Below are 18,046 nucleotides of genomic sequence, written 5' to 3'. Positions count from 1 at the left end.
ATAACGCCAGAAAATGCCACAAACAATTATATCGAACAGAGACCCCATGTAAACAAAAAGAATAAAATTCTTCTACTCACACAAAGCAAAGCTCTTCTAGTTTATCCGAAAGCGCTGTAAAACCGGGAATATTAAATTTCCTAAAAAGGAAAAATAAAACAAACATACAAGACAACATAAAAACCCATAGCAACAAACACCCCAGCCCCTTCCAAAAATTCACAAAAGCACGAAAGACGAACCAACTAAAACACACGAAACACATCTTCCCAGCCGGCTGGTCACCGTGGAAGAATACGACCACAACTCTCTAGCAAAACCACAAAACCATGTAACCAATCGAAACAAAGAATATAAGATCTTTTAAAAATCGGAACCTATAATGTCAAATCCCTAGCAACAACAGAACGATACTTAGAACTCACAAATCCACTAGAAAATAGAAGTTGTGATATATTAGGCCTTTCTGAAGTTAGGAGAATGGGATGCCATATAGAAGAATATTCAAGCTACATTTTTTGCTACATAGTAGAGACAAAAGGCCTATATGGGGTCGGGTTTCTTATAAAAGAGGCATGGAGTATTTCCATGCCTTTTTACAAATAATAATATTAATAATATTACAAATTTTACTGGGATTTCTGAGAGAGTAGCATTACTACAAATGAACTTTGGAAAATCAAACATTTCTATAATCCAGGCTTATGCACCAACAGTAGGATCTAGTGAGGTTGATATCCAAAAATTCTATTACGACCTAGTAAGTGCTCATGCGACAGCAAATGAAAAGGTCGTCGTATTAGGAGACTTCAATGCGAATATAGGACAACCCAGAGAAAATGAAAAACTTATCACGGGAAATTATGGCTTGGGCCAAAGAAATAAAAGAGGTGAACGGTTGTTAAATTATGCATTGGAATATAAATTGGCTATAATCAACACTTACTTTAAAATAAGACCCAGTAGAAGATGGACTTGGAAATCTCTAGACGAAACAGTCATGAACGAAATCGACTACATCACGACAAATGTCCCAAAAAAAGTCCAGAAGTATGAAGTTCTCAACAATGTTAAATTCCGTACTGATCATAGACTAATAAGAATAACTTTCACCCTAAACCAACCGAAAATAAGCAGGAAAAACTTCAAAGCACTACCAAAAATTCTCAAGACCGACGACGAGATAAAACATTAAAAGGCTTACAAACATACAATCTTATTACGATGAATTAGAAAAAGCTATCAGAAATAACTTAACAAATAGAAAAAGCCCCAAGAAAGAAAAATAATACAAAATATTCAGTGAAGAAACAAAATCATTAATAAAAAACGAAGTGAATTAGCAATACAAAAGAATAAGGATAGAAATACAAAGAAAGAACTAAGCAGACTATACAAGGAAACCAGTAGAGCGATCAGAAGAGATTATAATGAGCATAGACGACGAATAATAACAAAAAAACTAAAACAATTTCAGAAGTAGAAAAAGGGCGTTTAAAGAAGTTAACTTACGTAAAATATGGATACAAAAATTAGGAGGTAAATATAAAGAAGCAAATACGAGACAAGATATTATACATCAAGCAACTACTTTTTACCAAGAACTATACAAAAGCAAAGAAAACAACAGCAACAAAGCCAAGGAATCAGACCAGCATAAAAACACACAAACACTAACACCTTCAGATGAAGACGAGGTATATTTACAGTTAAAACAACTAAAATCAGATAAAAGCCCAGGTATTGTCGGAATAACAAATGAAGCCTTAAAAATAGGCGCACCAATTTTACTAGGCCCTCTTACAAAATTATTCTACCGTACACTAGAAACTGAAACAGTGCCAATTCAATGGTGCACGTTGGAGATTATATTGTTACATAAAAAGGGCAATCTACTGGAATTGAATAATAGACCAATCAGCAAACCTATATAAAGTATTTTCATCAACACTTCTAAAACGCATTACACATATTGATAATGCACAGCCTATAGAACAAGCCGGTTTCCGTTCCGGATTTAGCATACTAGACCATATACAGTTAATATAACAGGTTATTGAAAAGTATAGTGAATTTAAGAAGTCTCTATAACTAGCTTTTATATACTACAACCAAGCGTATGACAGCATCAGCCACAGTTCTATATGGGAAGCATTGAATACTCTAAATATCAATTCAAAGTATATAAACATTATAATATATATATAATAACAGTACAATCAATGTCAAATTAGATTCAAGAGTTGAGGATATAAAAATAGAAACAGGAGTCAGGCAAGGGGACCCCTTGTCACCTAAGCTATTTATCGCTGTTTTAGAAAACATATTCCAAAAACTAGACTGGAAAACAAAATGTATAAACAATTGCTATCTAAACTATCTCAGATTCGCTGATGATATAGTCATACTATCAGAGACACCAAATTAACTACAAGCAATGCTATGCTCACTAGACCAGGAAAGCTCGCAAGTAGGCCTAGAAATGAACGCTACTAAAACCAAAATGATGACAAACAGCAATAAAACCCCTATTAACGTAAACTCAAACACAATAGAATATGTCGACAGCTACATCTACTTAGGCAAACAAGTTTCTCATTTAACAAAACCAACAACGAAGACGAAGTCACAAGAAGATCAAATATAACGTGGAAGAAATTCTGGTCACTTAAAGAAATATTAAAAGGAGACTACACGATAAACATAAAGAAAACTGTAATAGATGCTTGCTTACTGCCCTGCCTTCTGGACGGTTGCCAAACTTGGGAATATACGACAAGAGCGAAATAAAAAATCGAAACAACACAACAAGCCATGGAGAGAAGTATACTGAATATAAGAAAAATACACAAAATTAGAAGTAAAGTCATTAGACAAAAAACCAAAATAACCGATGCCCTTACGCAAGCTCTAAAATTAAAATGGCAATGGGCTGGCCACGTATAACGATATAAAGACGGTAGGTGGACAGCTAAAACTACAGATTGGAAAGGCCCACAAGGGAAAAGAAGTGTAGGCAAACCGAGGAGAAGATGGGCTGATAACCTCACGAAAATAGCAGGGAGCGACTGGCGGAAGGTAGCAGTTCACAGGGAAAGTTGGAAGAAGCTGGAGGAGGCCTTCATCAGCAGAGGGGCCCATACTGCAAAGAATATAATAATATATATATAATAAAGGCTTTATATATATATAAATATATATTATGTACTGTTATGGGACAATAAAACGTATATATATATATACGTATAGCCTTTATTATTATTATTATTATGACGGCACGCTTATTTATCGTCTTATAAAGTAATTTTTAAACAACCATAATAAATGTATAAATACATTCATTTTAAATCAGTTTTGTGAAATTATTTTTTGACAAACCGCAGATAGAGAAGAACGTATAATATTGACTAGTCCACACTTCTACCCTGACCGGTCAGAAAAATCTACCATTTCATAATGTAGACAAAAAAGCACATAAAAGATCAAGCTTTTTTTAAATCTGTAAACCAGGTTGTATTTTCAAAAGCACCAAGTAAATTTCCGCTCAATTTATTGTGTACACACACATTAAAAATAAAACCTTTCCTGAATCAGATCGCTTTATTATGAATATTAGAAAAAATATGATAGTCTATTATTTTCATGTATATATTTATATTATAGCACGAAAATCTATTTGCAACAATTTAACAATGATTAGAGGAAAAATTATATGATATAAACTGAACCATTGCATAGAAGTACTAGCTGACAGGATACAGATCGACTAATAAGAAAGAGGAAAAAACATAAAATCATATTTTTTTTAGTAGAAATTAAACTTTATCGTAATAAATATTATTCTGTACTGTTGGTACATAAAAATGGAATCGATCAAATAAATAAAAATCGGAATAATTTATGCATACAATTTTATTTATAAACAATATTTTTCTTCAATATATCGGTTGTATAAAAACATTTTAAGGGGTGACTCGTTTAGGGTCGCGCGGGAACATCGACGTCTTCCGGATATTGTCCAGACCCAGGAACAGCATCACCACACGCTCCAGACCAATACCGCCTCCTACAAAAAGATTAATTATTATATTATAGAAAAATAATGTTCTCTTGACCGAAGCACAAGTCTTGCACAAGTCTGCGCAAATATGAAAGCACTCTATTTCCTGACTCTCACTATCGGAAAGTCTAAGGCTTTCTCTAACTCTAGCCTGTTTATTACAAAAAATTTATCGACGGTAAAAACCACAGCCAAACTGCCGAAAATTATAAATGCTGGGTGACGACTTTATACCCAAATTACGAGACGTGACAATTGTTGGCGGTGTTGTGTTGTTGTATTTAAGCGTACAACAACAACAGCCCGTGAAGATCCCATAGCTGGGCATAGATGTCCTGTTAATAATCACGGTACTTGGCCCCGCTGTTAATATAGATGGTGACTGAGCCTATATACCTAAGCGTAACGTAGCCCAATCTAATATCTAGAAAAAGATATATATATTACCGGCATGAGGAGGACAGCCCAGCCTGAACGACTCTATATACGCCGCGATTTTGCTGATATCTGAGAAAAAAAAACAAGTTATGTAAACATAGATAGCCAGGAACAATAATATTGCATAATCCTTATCCCACTAGTGGACAGTGACTTCCTGTATATTAAGAAAAACATTGTAGATTATTTCTACCACGCTAAACTACTGTATATTAGTTTACAAGTGGAAGAATTAAAAAAAAACCCTTAATACAATAGATTTAAAGAAATTCATCAGAAACATGCTGGTTTCCACACGAGACCTTCAAAGATGTCGAGATTAAATGGAAAGGCAAGTAAAACCAGAGGTAACAAGGTCAGCGTCTTGGTCTCTTCACAATCTTTTGGATGGACATGTATTTTTCTTAATTTGTATTTTGTGTCTATTTATTTTCATTATATATTTAATTTAATATATACATATATATATATATCTATATATATATATATATATATATATATATATATATATATTATAATTGTATATTGATCTTTGTTTAAGTATTTTTAAGTCATAATAAAAACAGTAAAAACTAAGCGTTTCTTAATAAATTTTAATAATAATAATGTCCTCCAGACCGATTACGGCCACGGCGGTCATTCTCAAGAGAGATTAGCCAACTACGCAGGAGATATTATAGTGCACAAGAGTGTGCGCAAACACAGGTGCACTCTCTATTCCCTAACAATCCGATGGGACGGCAATCCGACACGACTGGAAAGAGTTCAGGCGCAGGACCAACGGCTTTACGTACTTTCCGAGGCACAGGAGTGAACATATCCAACTTTCAGACTCCGGGCTGCTACTGAGAATTTTCTGGCAGAAAAACCCAATAAATTTTTATTGACCCGACCTGGGAATTGAACCCAGGACCTCCAGATCTGCGGTCTTACATCAATCCACTAGACCAACGAGGCAATCAAATTATTATTATTTAATTTTATTATGCATTCCAAACAGTTGATTAATATATCTTTTTTTTATAATACAACACTATTACACTCACCTTCATACATTCACTAATTTTACTCCTAAAGTTCCGGAAACCACTTCGCCGACATTCAAAACGAATTATTTATATTGACCAATGATATCGCGTCAATTCAAGGCCAAAGTTGTTTATTTGTCTTTACGCCTCGAACGGTTGGTCGACTATTTAAGCCGACACACTTTTCTCGTATAATATAGATATTTACCAATCCCGTGGTGCTTCGCCCTCTCGGTGAGGAACTCCGGGTCGTGTATCCGCTGCGCTCCGCTGAGGATCTCCTCCCCACGCATAAACATGTCGTACGAATTCGATGCTTTCTGTAATACATCATATTCATCATAATTTAATTTCTTACGCATTGGATTACGTAGGTTAGTGTCCTTTTCTGTACCCCTGACAATGTGTGTACTAAATTTCAAAATCGGTTGAGTATTTAAGATGTAACAAACAAACTCAATTTTTTTTTTATCAAGGTTTTAATGCCTGAAGTCATTCTCTACCAATCAATCTTTAAGCTAAACAGGACGAAGGAAGACGAAAGGATTATAGATTAAAGGATGTTAGAAATATATTTTATCCTTAATAATATTATAAATGCAAGAGTGAGTTTGTTAGTTTGCATGTGACATCTGCAAGAAGATGAAATCGTTCCATTAGCTGTTTTTTTTTTTTTGTTAAATTACTAATTTATTAATCAGCACTAGACTTGGTATTTGGGTATACCAGACGAGCCTACCACCGTTTTATAAAAATAGGTTGACAAATGGTCCACCTGATGATAAGCGATCACCACAGTCCATAAACACTGGCGCTGTAAGAAATAATATCCATTCCTTACAACCTTCGAAACCTAGATATTATGTCTCTTGCGCCTGTAGTTACACTGGCTCACTCGCCCTTCAAATAACGGAACACAACAATACTAAGAATTGCTGTCGAGCAATAGTATATCTGATGAGTGGGTGGTACCTACCCAGACGGACTTGCCTTGCCAAGTTAATCAAAACATTTGGCTTTAAATAAAGAATCTGAACAGAAAGCTTACAGGGTTGTTCGGATCAGGCATTGTGTAAAACGGTCGAACGGCCAGCGGGTACTTGTCCAAAATGAAGAAGTCTGTCTCGTATTTAGCTTTGACGAGACGGCCGAGCAGTTTCTCATCCGGAGTGGACAGGTCATCCTCTTCCCCCACCGTTACACCTGGAACAGATAATCACATATAATAATAAATATTTTTTTTTATTATAATTGGGAAACATAAAGTACACCACACCATTACATTATACAACAATTAACTCGTTCACACACCAATCAAGTTTCCACTTAAAACTAAAATAAGCAATTTTGTAAATTATATGAAGATTCAAACAGTTAACAAACAGCAAAACAATAATATATATATAATAAATATTATATATTTTTTATTTGTTATTATATATATATATATATATATATATATATATATATATATATATATATATATATATATATATATATATAAATACATTGACTAAGTTGACAAATGCACACAAATTCTTTTTTAAATGTATTGAGCGTACAAGAAAACATGGCCAATCCATTAAAGTTTCTATTGTAGCTCTTACAAGAGCGATATATAAATTCGATAATAATAATATCCTGGGACATTATACACACACGACCATCTGATCCCAAACTAAGCAGAGCTAGTACTATGGAAACCAGACAACTGATATACTACATATACTACTTTTCTTTAATAAATACATACTTATATAGTTAATTACATCCAGACTCAGGACAAACAGACATGTTCATGCACAAAAATGTCTGTCCTGGGTAGGAATCGAACCCACAACCCTCGGCGTGAAAGGTTCTACCAACCACGCCAACCAGTACCTCATCGTCGTCAAATTACTATGACTACGGAAACGTTGAATCTTTTTTTATTATTTCCTAGTCAATTAATTTAAATGGATGAATTATTATAATTCAATATATGAATTACTTTAATTTAGTAATTTATTGAATTGAAGTAACTGTTATATAAACAAATGTCTATATTCATATTATTTGTATGAGCAAGCCGTATACACATTTTTTGGAGTGTAACAATAATAGCCTGTGAATGTCCCACTGCTGGGCTAAGGCCCCCTCTCTAATTTAACGAGAAGGTTTGAAGCTTATTCCACCACGCTGCTCCAATGCGGGTTGGGTTGGAGTGTAAACTTGCTTAAAATATAAATTTTTTAATTTTAATGTATTGTTTTGTTTACCTAAATAAACAAATAAAACGACGGACATTCTAGAAGGATATTCTGGATTGATAATATTCCTTACACAGCCCATGTATATGAACGGTGGTGACCACTTGCACCTTGTAGACATTGCAATGGGTCATTTGCAATGTCTACTATTACATAAACATATGTCTGTCTTATTATAAGTATAGATTAAAAAAAAAGCTCTCACCGGCCTCCTTCAGCATCTGTATGGCCTGAGGGAACTCGAGCCTCAGCGGTGGATCCAGGAACTTGAACGGTGACACCGGGTACTGCAGACCAACCGTTGCTATGTCATCTGCAAATCTGTTAGAATATTTTATTTTAATTATAAATATATATAACAGCATTAAGGAAATGGTTGTACAGTTATTACTTTTACTAAAGTACATAGGATTGCAAATTATAATAAGAAAAATGAAAAAAATATGTACAATAAAAAAATTACTTAATATTAATGCGAGAAAATAATATGCTTGTTTGTGTATTTGCGTGTGTATCATGATTATTATCTAAATCTCCTAAACTATAAAGTTTACAATTTTAAAATATTCAAAAAGATATTCTTAAGAGATAGTGTAATCTTTTATGTAAACTATAAGCTACCCGCCCCGGCTTTCCACGAGCAGAATAAATAAATAAAACATTTAAATCGTAATCCCTATAACTCTATTGGTTTACGGAACGCGCGCCAGTAAAGCTCAGTCGTCATGATTTTTTCCGACATCTTTTCAAAAATAATCATCATATTTCAGACAATTTACATCATCATAATCATATTCAGCCCACATTAATCCACTGCTAGACATAGGTCTCCTCACAGGCGCGCCAGTTCTCCTGTGCTAGTCGCATCCATTGAGCACCCGCCATCTTCCTAAAATCGTCTGACCATCGGGCGGGTGGTCTGCCCATTGGCCTTTTTGCTTCTCTAGGCCACCACTCCGTGACGACTTTAGTACACCTTCCGTCTTCTCGTCTGGCCAAGTGTCCAGCCGCTCTCCACTTTAACCTCGTGATACGCTTCCCAATATCTTCGACTTTCGTCTTTCGTCGGATTTCTGCGTTTGGTACACGATCAACGAGGGAGATGCCTAGCATAGCACGCTCCATCGCCCTTTGTGCCACTTTTATTTTGTGCTTGCTATGCTTAGTGAGCGTCCATGTTTCGGCACCGTAGGTGAGTATAGGCAAGACACATTGGTTAAACAACTTGGTCTTGAGGCATTGTGGGAGTTTGGATGTCAACGTATCTTCGAGCTTTCCAAAAGCAGCCCACCCTAATCCAATGCGTCGTTTGATCTCCTGTATTTGAGATTTCCGATCAAATGATAAACGATGTCCAAGATAGATATAATCGCTGACCAGTACGGTGTCCTTACCTACGATTATGTTAGGTGCACGTATGTGGCGATTAGTCATGATTTTGGTCTTGGACATGTTCATCCTCAGACCGATCCTTAGTGAAACTTTTTGTAGATCTGCTAGCATAAATTGAAGTTCTTTGGTGCTCTCGGCGACAAGAATCAAGTCGTCCGCGAACCTAAGGTGCGTCATGCGTGTTCCGTTTATATTGATACCTCTCTCCCTCCAATCCAGCGTCTTCAACAGATCTTCTAAGACGGTGTTGAAGAGTTTCGGCGAGAGACACGAAGTTGGTGTTTTTGTGCATGCGCACCTGCAGAGTCGCGAATTTGTACAGCTCTCGGAGGATATCTACATATCGCTTGTCAATACCGCAGCGATGGAGAGATTGAAACGCGGCCCAATGTTCGACACTGTCGAAAGCCTTCTCGTAATCAACGAAGGCAAAGCACAGGGGTCGGTTATACTCATTGCACTTCTCCATTAGCTGCTTGACAGTATGGATATGGTCCATAGTTGAGTATCCACTCCGGAAGCCAGCTTGCTCGATAGGTTAGTATTCGTCGAAGGTGTTAGCGAGTCGGTGACACAGGACTTTAGCGAACAGTTTGTAGACCTGAGAGAGAAGGCTTATTGGACGGTAGTTTGTCAGTTTTGTTTTGTCGCCTTTCTAATAAAGTATCGTGACAATCGCATTCTTCCATTAACCGGATGTAGAACCCTGTAGGAGAATTTCGTTAAAAAGTTTTACAAGGACTTCAAGTATAGGTTTTCCACCTGCCTGCAACATTTCGACATGCGCCCCGTCCTCACCAGAGTTCTGGTGTTATAATTTCTTAAGTCATTACGGATTGCCTGCTTTATAGCCTTATTAATCTCTCTCTGATCTGATGTTATACCAGTCTTCATTTCCCTTCTTTGGGATAGGAGAGAGAGTGTATGAGATGTTAATTTCGCCTCTTTATGTGGCTTCTTTCGCCCTATGTGTCTCTTCGTGGTCTCCGTCATTACTGAGCACAGCAAGTCGTTCAATGAGTCGACATTCCGGTTCTCTTCTATAAGCCCTTCGAAAGAGTTTTTGAGTTCCAGTTGAAACTCATTTTGTAAGAGTTTGTAACTATCCCTACCATATTTTGAGTTAGATGTTTTAAGCAGTTTGGCTCTTTCTTTGGGAAGGTTATACCTGAACGTGGCTCTCTCTAGACGATGGTCGCTATTAGTTTTAAAGCGACTTAAACGGATACGTCTGTTGTATTTGACTTATGCGAGCTAATTATGTAGTCGATCTCATTTCTCGTCCGGCCCGCCGGGCTAGCCCAAGTCCCTTTCCTTGAATGACGCTTTTTAAAAAAGGTATTCATTGCGTATAGATGATGTTGCTCAAGGAAATTTACCAAGGTTTGCCCCCGCGGATTACGACTACCTAGCCCAAACTGTCCTACCGACGTTTCGTTTTTTACTTGAGGTCCTACTTTTGCGTTAAAGTCACCCATTAGTATGGTATAACAGCAGGCATTTTTCTGACGCGCTCTCCTTATGTCCTCGTAGAAGGCCTCTACTTCTTCATCGATGTGGTCGCAAGTAGGAGCGTATGCTTGTATGATCTTGATGGCATACCTTTTATTTAGTCTCAGACTAAGATAACAAACTCGTGTTGATACACTTGTTACCTTCTGAACATCTGAGTAAAGCCTTCTATGTATTAAGAATCCTACACCACCATAAGAAGTGCCTTCGTGGCCTCTGTGGTAAAGCAGATGACCACAAAATAAGCGTATAAGATCCTCTCCTTGTCTTCTTACCTCAGATAAACCGATCACATCCCATTTTATACATTGAACTGCCTCTAGGAGTTCATAAAGCCTTTCGTCAGCATTCAAAGTCCGAGTATTGTAAGTAGCCAGGGTCATTGTATGGCAGCCGGGTCTCTTCCGGAGATTCTTTGCACCCTCCACCCCGCCGGAACCGTAGCCGCTGCCGTAACTAAGAATAGCGGGGCTGCCGGGGACTGAGGGCCGTGGTACTGGTGCGCTATTCATTTTGAGGGGTTTTTAGCCTTAAAACGCCACGCTGGCCAGGCGGCTTGGCGAGTCTTCCTGTCACGTTGGCCTGTTCCTCACCAGCTCCTTCCACCAAGAGAGAAGCTGGTGAGCAGCAGTTACCGGGAGGGACCACTGGAAGTTGTGACTCGGAATTGAGCTTCTAACGGCAAACAGGCGTTGGAAGCTCACCATTTCCCCCCCAATTTACACAAAACATTAATACAGAAAAACCTTCATCATAAATCATTTTTCTTATTATATTGATAGGACTGGCGAATGGGTTACAAGGTATGCGGTCACCTCCACCAAAAGACACCACCCATAGACTACATAGCCAATGCGCCACCAATATTAGATAAATGTTATGTACATATTGTTCTAAAAGGACACATAAAATCCTATAGGAAAAACACCAGTTATAGGTGTTGAGCTGGTCATCATCAAGCTAACATGAACAAATAGGGTGTTATTGACTCACTGTTTCTGTAGCCCCCGGAACATGTCCGTGAAGGTCTGTCCGATTGTGTCCAAGACTTCATGGTAGTGCTGCTTGAAGGACATCTCCAAGTCCAGACCCACGAACTCGGTGAGGTGACGGTGTGTGTTCGAGTCCTCCGCTCTGAATACAGCTCCCACCGTGAACACCTGGAAGTTAATACTCATCAGATATTCTACTGTAAAACAGCAGTACTTGGTATTGTTGTGTTCCAGTTTGAAGGGTGAGTGAGCCAGTGTAATTGCAGGCACAAGGGACATAAAATCTTAGTTCCCAAGGTTGGTGGCGCATTGGCTATAAGCGATGATTGACATTTCTTAGAATGCCAATGTCTAAGGGCATTTGGTGACCACTTACCATCAGGTGGCCCATATGCTCGTCCACCTTCCTATTCTATATAAAAAAAAAAAAAAACATAACATCTTAGGTCGGTGGCGCAATGGTGATGTAAGCGATGGTTAACATTTCTTACAATGCCAATGTCTATGGGCGTTGGTGACCACTTACCATCAGGTGGCCCATACGCTCGTCCGCCTTCCTGTTCTATAAAAAAAAGGTTAACCCTTCTATAGCCCATTGCAGAAGTAAAAACGAATAGACAAGTTTGACCTTGAATTGACATGACATAATTGGTGGGGATGTATATGACTGCCTCGTTGTTCTAGTGGCTAGATATAAGACCGTATATCCTTAGGTCTTGGGTTCAAACCTTAACTCGGTTCGATAAGAATTTATTGAGTTTTTCTGCCATAGAATCTCAGCCCGGAGTCTGGAAGTTTAAAGTGTGCACTTCTGTGTCTCGATGAGTTGGACCTTCGCCTGAACTCTATCAGATCGTGTTAGATTGCCGTCCCATCGGATTATGAGTGAGGGAATAGAGAGTGCACCTGTGTTTGTGCACACGCTTGTGCACTATAATATCTCCTGCGCAGTTGGCTAATCTCCATTGATATTGGCCGCCTTGGCCGAAATCAGTGAGTAGGACACCATTATCAATTTGTGGTACTCACTCCTAATATCAGTATCGTGGGTACTCCTCTTAACATTTGTGATGTCTGCACTAACCTTGTCAAAGTCAGCGGCGATCGCCATCTGCTTGTAAAGCTGCGGGCTCTGCGCGAGGTAGGCGGACGACTTGAAGTACGAGACCGTGAACACGTTGGCGCCGCCCTCGGACGCCGCCGAGATTATCTTCGGAGTGTGGATCTCGACAAAACCTACGGTAACATATTTTAGATAAAAAACCAGTAAGGATATTCTGGAAGAACAAACTCGAAACTCACCGCAGAAAACGGTCGTGAAATATCAGTAAGCGATATGCGAACTTGAACATTATAATTATAACATAACACGAATACACGTATCAAAATCTTATATCGCAATTTCACGGGTGTGTAATGAAGCGAGTTCTTACAGAATAGCGCTGCTTTTTAGAACACGTGAACATTAGCCGATGATTGTTGGCTCTCAAGTCCAGGGACTAAGTTTTCTATTATTAATAATGTTTTTAGGGAAACAAACATTGTTTAATTTTTTTATCCCTTAATTTTTAAGTCAATCTTCATTTAGTTTTATGTTATTATATACTATATCATGCCATATCATCCGCTACAACAAACGGATTGTTTACGAGCCATCCACCAGCACTTCCGAAGGGAGAACGAATAAAAGAAATATATTTTTATATCGCCGGGAGGGCAAATGACTCTACTCCACCTGATGGTAAGTGGTAGTCCAAACGCGACGACGGCCAGTACAGACGGGAAAAACGTTCTGCACTAGCCGCCTTCGCCTTGCCGGCCCGCAAGATGCCTCTTCACGCCTCGTTTGAAGGAACCCGGGTTGTAAGAGGAGGGGAATACGTGAGCTGGTAAGGAATTCCATTTTTTGGAAGTGCGACAAAGAAAGGAGTTGCCAAATTTCTTTGTTCGCGATGGAATTGATGTCACAGTTAGGCGGTGACATCGAGAACCAGCTCGCGTGGACTTAAGAAGGAAGGGGGAAGCAGGAATTAGAGAGAATAATTCCTCAGAGCACTCGCCGTGATACAGTCGATAGAAAGCGCTCAGTGCTGCTATCTCACGACGCAATTGTAAAGGTTCAAGGGTGTTTGTGACCTTTACGTCGCCAATAATGCGTACGGCACGTCGCTGCAACCGGTCCAAGGCCTCAAGTAGGTACTTAGCGGAGCCATCCCAAAGGTGCGAGCAATATTCCACGCAAGACCGTACCTGTGTTTTGTACAGCAGGCACAGTTGTTGTGGCGTGAAAAAGCGCCGCACCTTGTTCAGAACTCCGAGTTTCCGTGAAGCTGTTTTTATAACAGCCTCGATGTAATCCCTTGGACTAAGGTCGCAGCGAACGTCAATCCCCAGCATGGCGATTTTGCTTTGCATCACCAGCGGAGTACCACAGAGGGAGGGAAGAGCGGAAAATGTTGACTTTTTCGCCGTGAGAGCGCATACCTGTGTTTTCTTGGCATTAAACTCAACAAGATTATCAGAGCCCCATTTGGCGATGAGATCTAACGTCCTATCGAGTTCAATGACAAGATTCTCCCGCCTCTCCTCAGTTTCCGCCCGCCCAGCCACTGCGCGTCCGTGGTATCCACCATGCACTGTACTATCATCTGCATAGCAATGTATGTTCCCAAGGGAGAGCATATCATTGATAAGCAAAAGAAAGAGTGTGGGAGATAGCACAGATCCCTGGGGGACCCCAGCATTCACTACATAGAATTGTGAAGCGCAACCATCTACTAAAACACGAAGGCTACGCTTGTGTAGCAAGCTGGCAATCCAGGTGCATAGCTGAGCAGGCAGACCATATGCCGGTAGCTTGGAGAGAAGACTTCTGTGCCAGACCCTGTCGAAAGCCTTGGAGATATCGAGGCTGACAGCCAACGATTCTCCATGCTTGTCGATAGCTTCACCCCAGAGGTGTGTTACGTACGCTAGAAGATCACCTGTGGACCGTTTTGGTCGAAACCCGTACTGACGATCATTAATTAGACAGTGATCTTCTAGGTAATGGATCAGTTGGTTGTTTAAAATCCGTTCCATCACTTTACAAAGTACTGAGGTGATAGCTATTGGCCGATAATTTGCCGGGTCAGACCGATCCCCTTTTTTGGGAACCGCTTGCACATTAGCTCTTCTCCAAGCCTCCGGCACACTTCCCGAAGAGAGAGAAAGTTGGAACAGGCGCCTTAACACAGGAGACAGCTCCGCTGCGCACTTCTTCAGCACTATGGCTGGTATTCCATCGGGACCGCTAGCTTTCCGTACATCAAGTGATTGCAGCTCCGCACGCACATCACGTTGCCTGATTTTAATGTCAGGCATCGTATGGCCACATGCAGGTATTGTAGGTGGCAGTGCACTACAATCATCCATGACGGAATTGTCGGCAAAGAGTTTAGCCAGGAGATCAGCTTGCTCTTGCGGACTGTGAGCTAGCTATATTCAACGCAACCAGAAAAAACGAGGTCTTGAAATTACTCCTCCTAATCAGATCGCGAGCCATTTTATACCTGGAAGCCAGTTGAATGACTACAAAATACCAAATACTAAAGAAAACTAAAGTAAAAAAATCATCCCTAAAAAAGAACATCACTCGATGAAAAGCGTCCCTTCAGCACAAGCCGACACACTAAACTATGCCACAGCTCTATTTTCGGAAGACTGTGTGTTGCTACTTCTGTTAACTGTTATTAGGTTTGCATAATTCGAGGGAAACGAGTAATTGGCTCTATTGTCTGTACATTGTATTTTTAATGTGAACATATTTTGTATCATGCTGTTGTTTTCCTTAAATAAATAAATAAACATCGCCCCTGCAACGCTCTGGAACTATCGCAAAAATCTCGAAACATTACCATTACCATAGAACTGAAAATTTTAATATAACTCCCCCAGAACGACCAGTCACCGCGGGGGCAGTAGACTACCACCCTCCAAATCATATGAAATATTCCATAGCCACATTTAATGTTCGTTCGCTAGCGAGTCACATACGAATGATTAAAATGGAACATGATATCTCCTTTATAAACTGAGACATTATTGGTATCTCAGAAGTAAGAAGATTAGGATACCAATATTACTATGGGGAAACAATAACTATGGGGTTCCTTGTCAAAAAGCGTCCAACAATAACAGTAAACGATTTTATAGCTATATCTGAAACGGTTGCCCTATTACACATAAAAATAGAAGATATAAATTATTCACTATTACAAGCTTACGCGCCTACTGAAATTGCCAACGAATCCGAATTATTATCATTTTACAAAGAAATAAACAGAGTGAAGCTCTGTTTATTTCTTAGCAAATGCAATATTTATGGGTAATATGAATGCCAAAATTGGATTACCGAAGCCAGGTGAACAGCTTGTCATGGGAAGCTATGGTTATGGTAAAGGGAATAAAAGAGGACAACTTTTTATAGATTTCCACATACCTTAAAGATATCCAATACGCTTTTTAAAAAACCGGACAAACTAAAATAAACATGGTTATCGCCAAATGGAAAAATTAAAAACGAAATAGACTTAATAGCAACTAATTTAACTAAGAATATAGAAAATGTACCGTTCTTTTTAGACTATTACACCCCAGTGATCATAGAATGGTGAGAATCACTCTATCCACAAGAAGTAAAAAACAATCCAGAGTAAAATATAGACATAGCCTTACACATACAACTGTGGACTTCGAAATATTTGGAAATCCTATCTCTAAGTACGTACCACCTGTAGAAGACACTTTAAAAATTTACTATGATTATATAGATTACAACTTAATTAAATGTTCCGACAAGTCGAAAAATAGGAAATGTAGTAAGCAGCCAATTATCACACATGATATCATAGAACTTAAACAACATAAATACGAATTAAGATCTAAAAGGAACAAATTGAAACAAGAAAAAATAAAACTTAGTAAATTAAATAGCGAAATTTATAAAAAAATTTTTGTATTATAGGTTGCCGGACGAGCATATGGGCCACCTGATGGTAAGTGGTCACCAACGCCCATAGACATTGGCATTGTAAGAAATGTTAACCATCGCTTATATCGCCAATGCGCCACCAACCTTGGGAACTAAGATTTTATGTCCCTTGTGCCTGTAATTACACTGGCCCACTCAACCTTCAAACCGGAACACAACAATAACAAGTACTGCTGTTTTGCGGTAGAATATCTAATGGTACCCACCCAGACGGGCTTGCACAAAGTCCTACCACCAGTTGAAATTAAAGATAACTTGAAGAACTACAGACTTAAAACTATATACCAATACCTGGAAAAAAAGGAGTAAAAAAACTTTCAAAAAACTCCACAATAGTAAGCAGCTCATGACACAGTTATATGCAACCGGATCTTTGATACCTAATAGAAATGATCTAATGAACACAGCTAAACAATTTTTCAAAGATCTCTACGCTAAACAACAACCTCACAATGACACGATCTCAGGTCACACGACAGGCAATGAGGACCCAGTATTGCCTTTTTTGGAATGCGAGATAGAGCTATCTATTAAGAGATTAAAAACCGATAAAAGCCCAGATCCAGATGGCATGACAAATGACTCGATTATTGCTGATAAAGACCACTTACTACGCTATTCAATCTTATATTAGAAAAGAAAAATATTCCGGAGCAGTGGTCGTGTCTGGTGGCTCAGAAATAGTACTTATATACAAAAAAGGAGATCCTAAATTAATTACGAATTATAGACCCATAAGTTTAATGCCCCGTCTCTATAAATTATTTAGTTCGACATTGCCCCGGAGAATCTCAGCGTTAATCGATGAGAACCAACCAGTACAATAGGCGGGATTCAGGAAAAACTATTCTACCATCGACCATATACACATGCTGAAACAAATCATTGAAAAATCTACTGAATATGATAAACTTTTATACAGGGTTACAGGGTAATATGTCACGATCCTTTTAAAGGGTTATAGTTCAGGACAATAGCTATCAAATGACCCCCAAAATGCTTATGCAAAAGTGTATCATTTTCGAGTTATTAATTTTTTAATATTTTTTTTATTTAAAGGATGTTTAAGATTCTAAAATTCAATAAAAAAAAATCAACGTATTTTCCCTATTTTTTTGTATTTCTTGCTAGGGTACATCCTAGTTAATAATAACCAGTTATAAAACAAAAACAATCTTCAAGCATTTTTAAATTACAGATCCAAAACTGTACAACTTTTCGATTTTTAATTTTGATTCTTTAAGTTACTCGCAATTTTTTTGTAAAAATCACTATGGCTCTTATCGTGCGGATCATTTTAAAAACATCTGCGTTTCCTTAGCTATCCATCGGTACATGAAAAG

General features: G+C 38.5%; 1 protein-coding gene across 4 annotated transcripts in view; it reads right to left on the bottom strand.

Moving 5' to 3' along the window:
- Nucleotides 1-3,894: 3,894 nt before the first annotated feature.
- The window catches only part of LOC126779081 (aspartate--tRNA ligase, cytoplasmic-like), a 66,825-nt gene continuing 52,673 nt past the window's right edge, over nt 3,895-18,046 (bottom strand). For all 4 annotated transcript variants that reach the window (XM_050502908.1, XM_050502906.1, XM_050502907.1 and 1 more), the window contains exons 7-13: nt 12,756-12,907; nt 11,673-11,839; nt 7,981-8,096; nt 6,575-6,729; nt 5,735-5,846; nt 4,508-4,567; nt 3,895-4,066 (exon numbers count right to left, since the gene is read on the bottom strand). In XM_050502908.1, the coding sequence (XP_050358865.1) occupies nt 3,963-4,066; nt 4,508-4,567; nt 5,735-5,846; nt 6,575-6,729; nt 7,981-8,096; nt 11,673-11,839; nt 12,756-12,907 (866 nt within the window). In that variant the 3' untranslated portion in view covers nt 3,895-3,962. The remainder of the gene's footprint in view (nt 4,067-4,507; nt 4,568-5,734; nt 5,847-6,574; nt 6,730-7,980; nt 8,097-11,672; nt 11,840-12,755; nt 12,908-18,046) is intronic.

The sequence above is a fragment of the Nymphalis io genome, chromosome 28 (assembly GCF_905147045.1).
Source record: "Nymphalis io chromosome 28, ilAglIoxx1.1, whole genome shotgun sequence".
Taxonomy (NCBI): Eukaryota; Metazoa; Arthropoda; class Insecta; order Lepidoptera; family Nymphalidae; genus Nymphalis; species Nymphalis io.
This window is presented reverse-complemented; position numbering and strand designations above follow the sequence as displayed.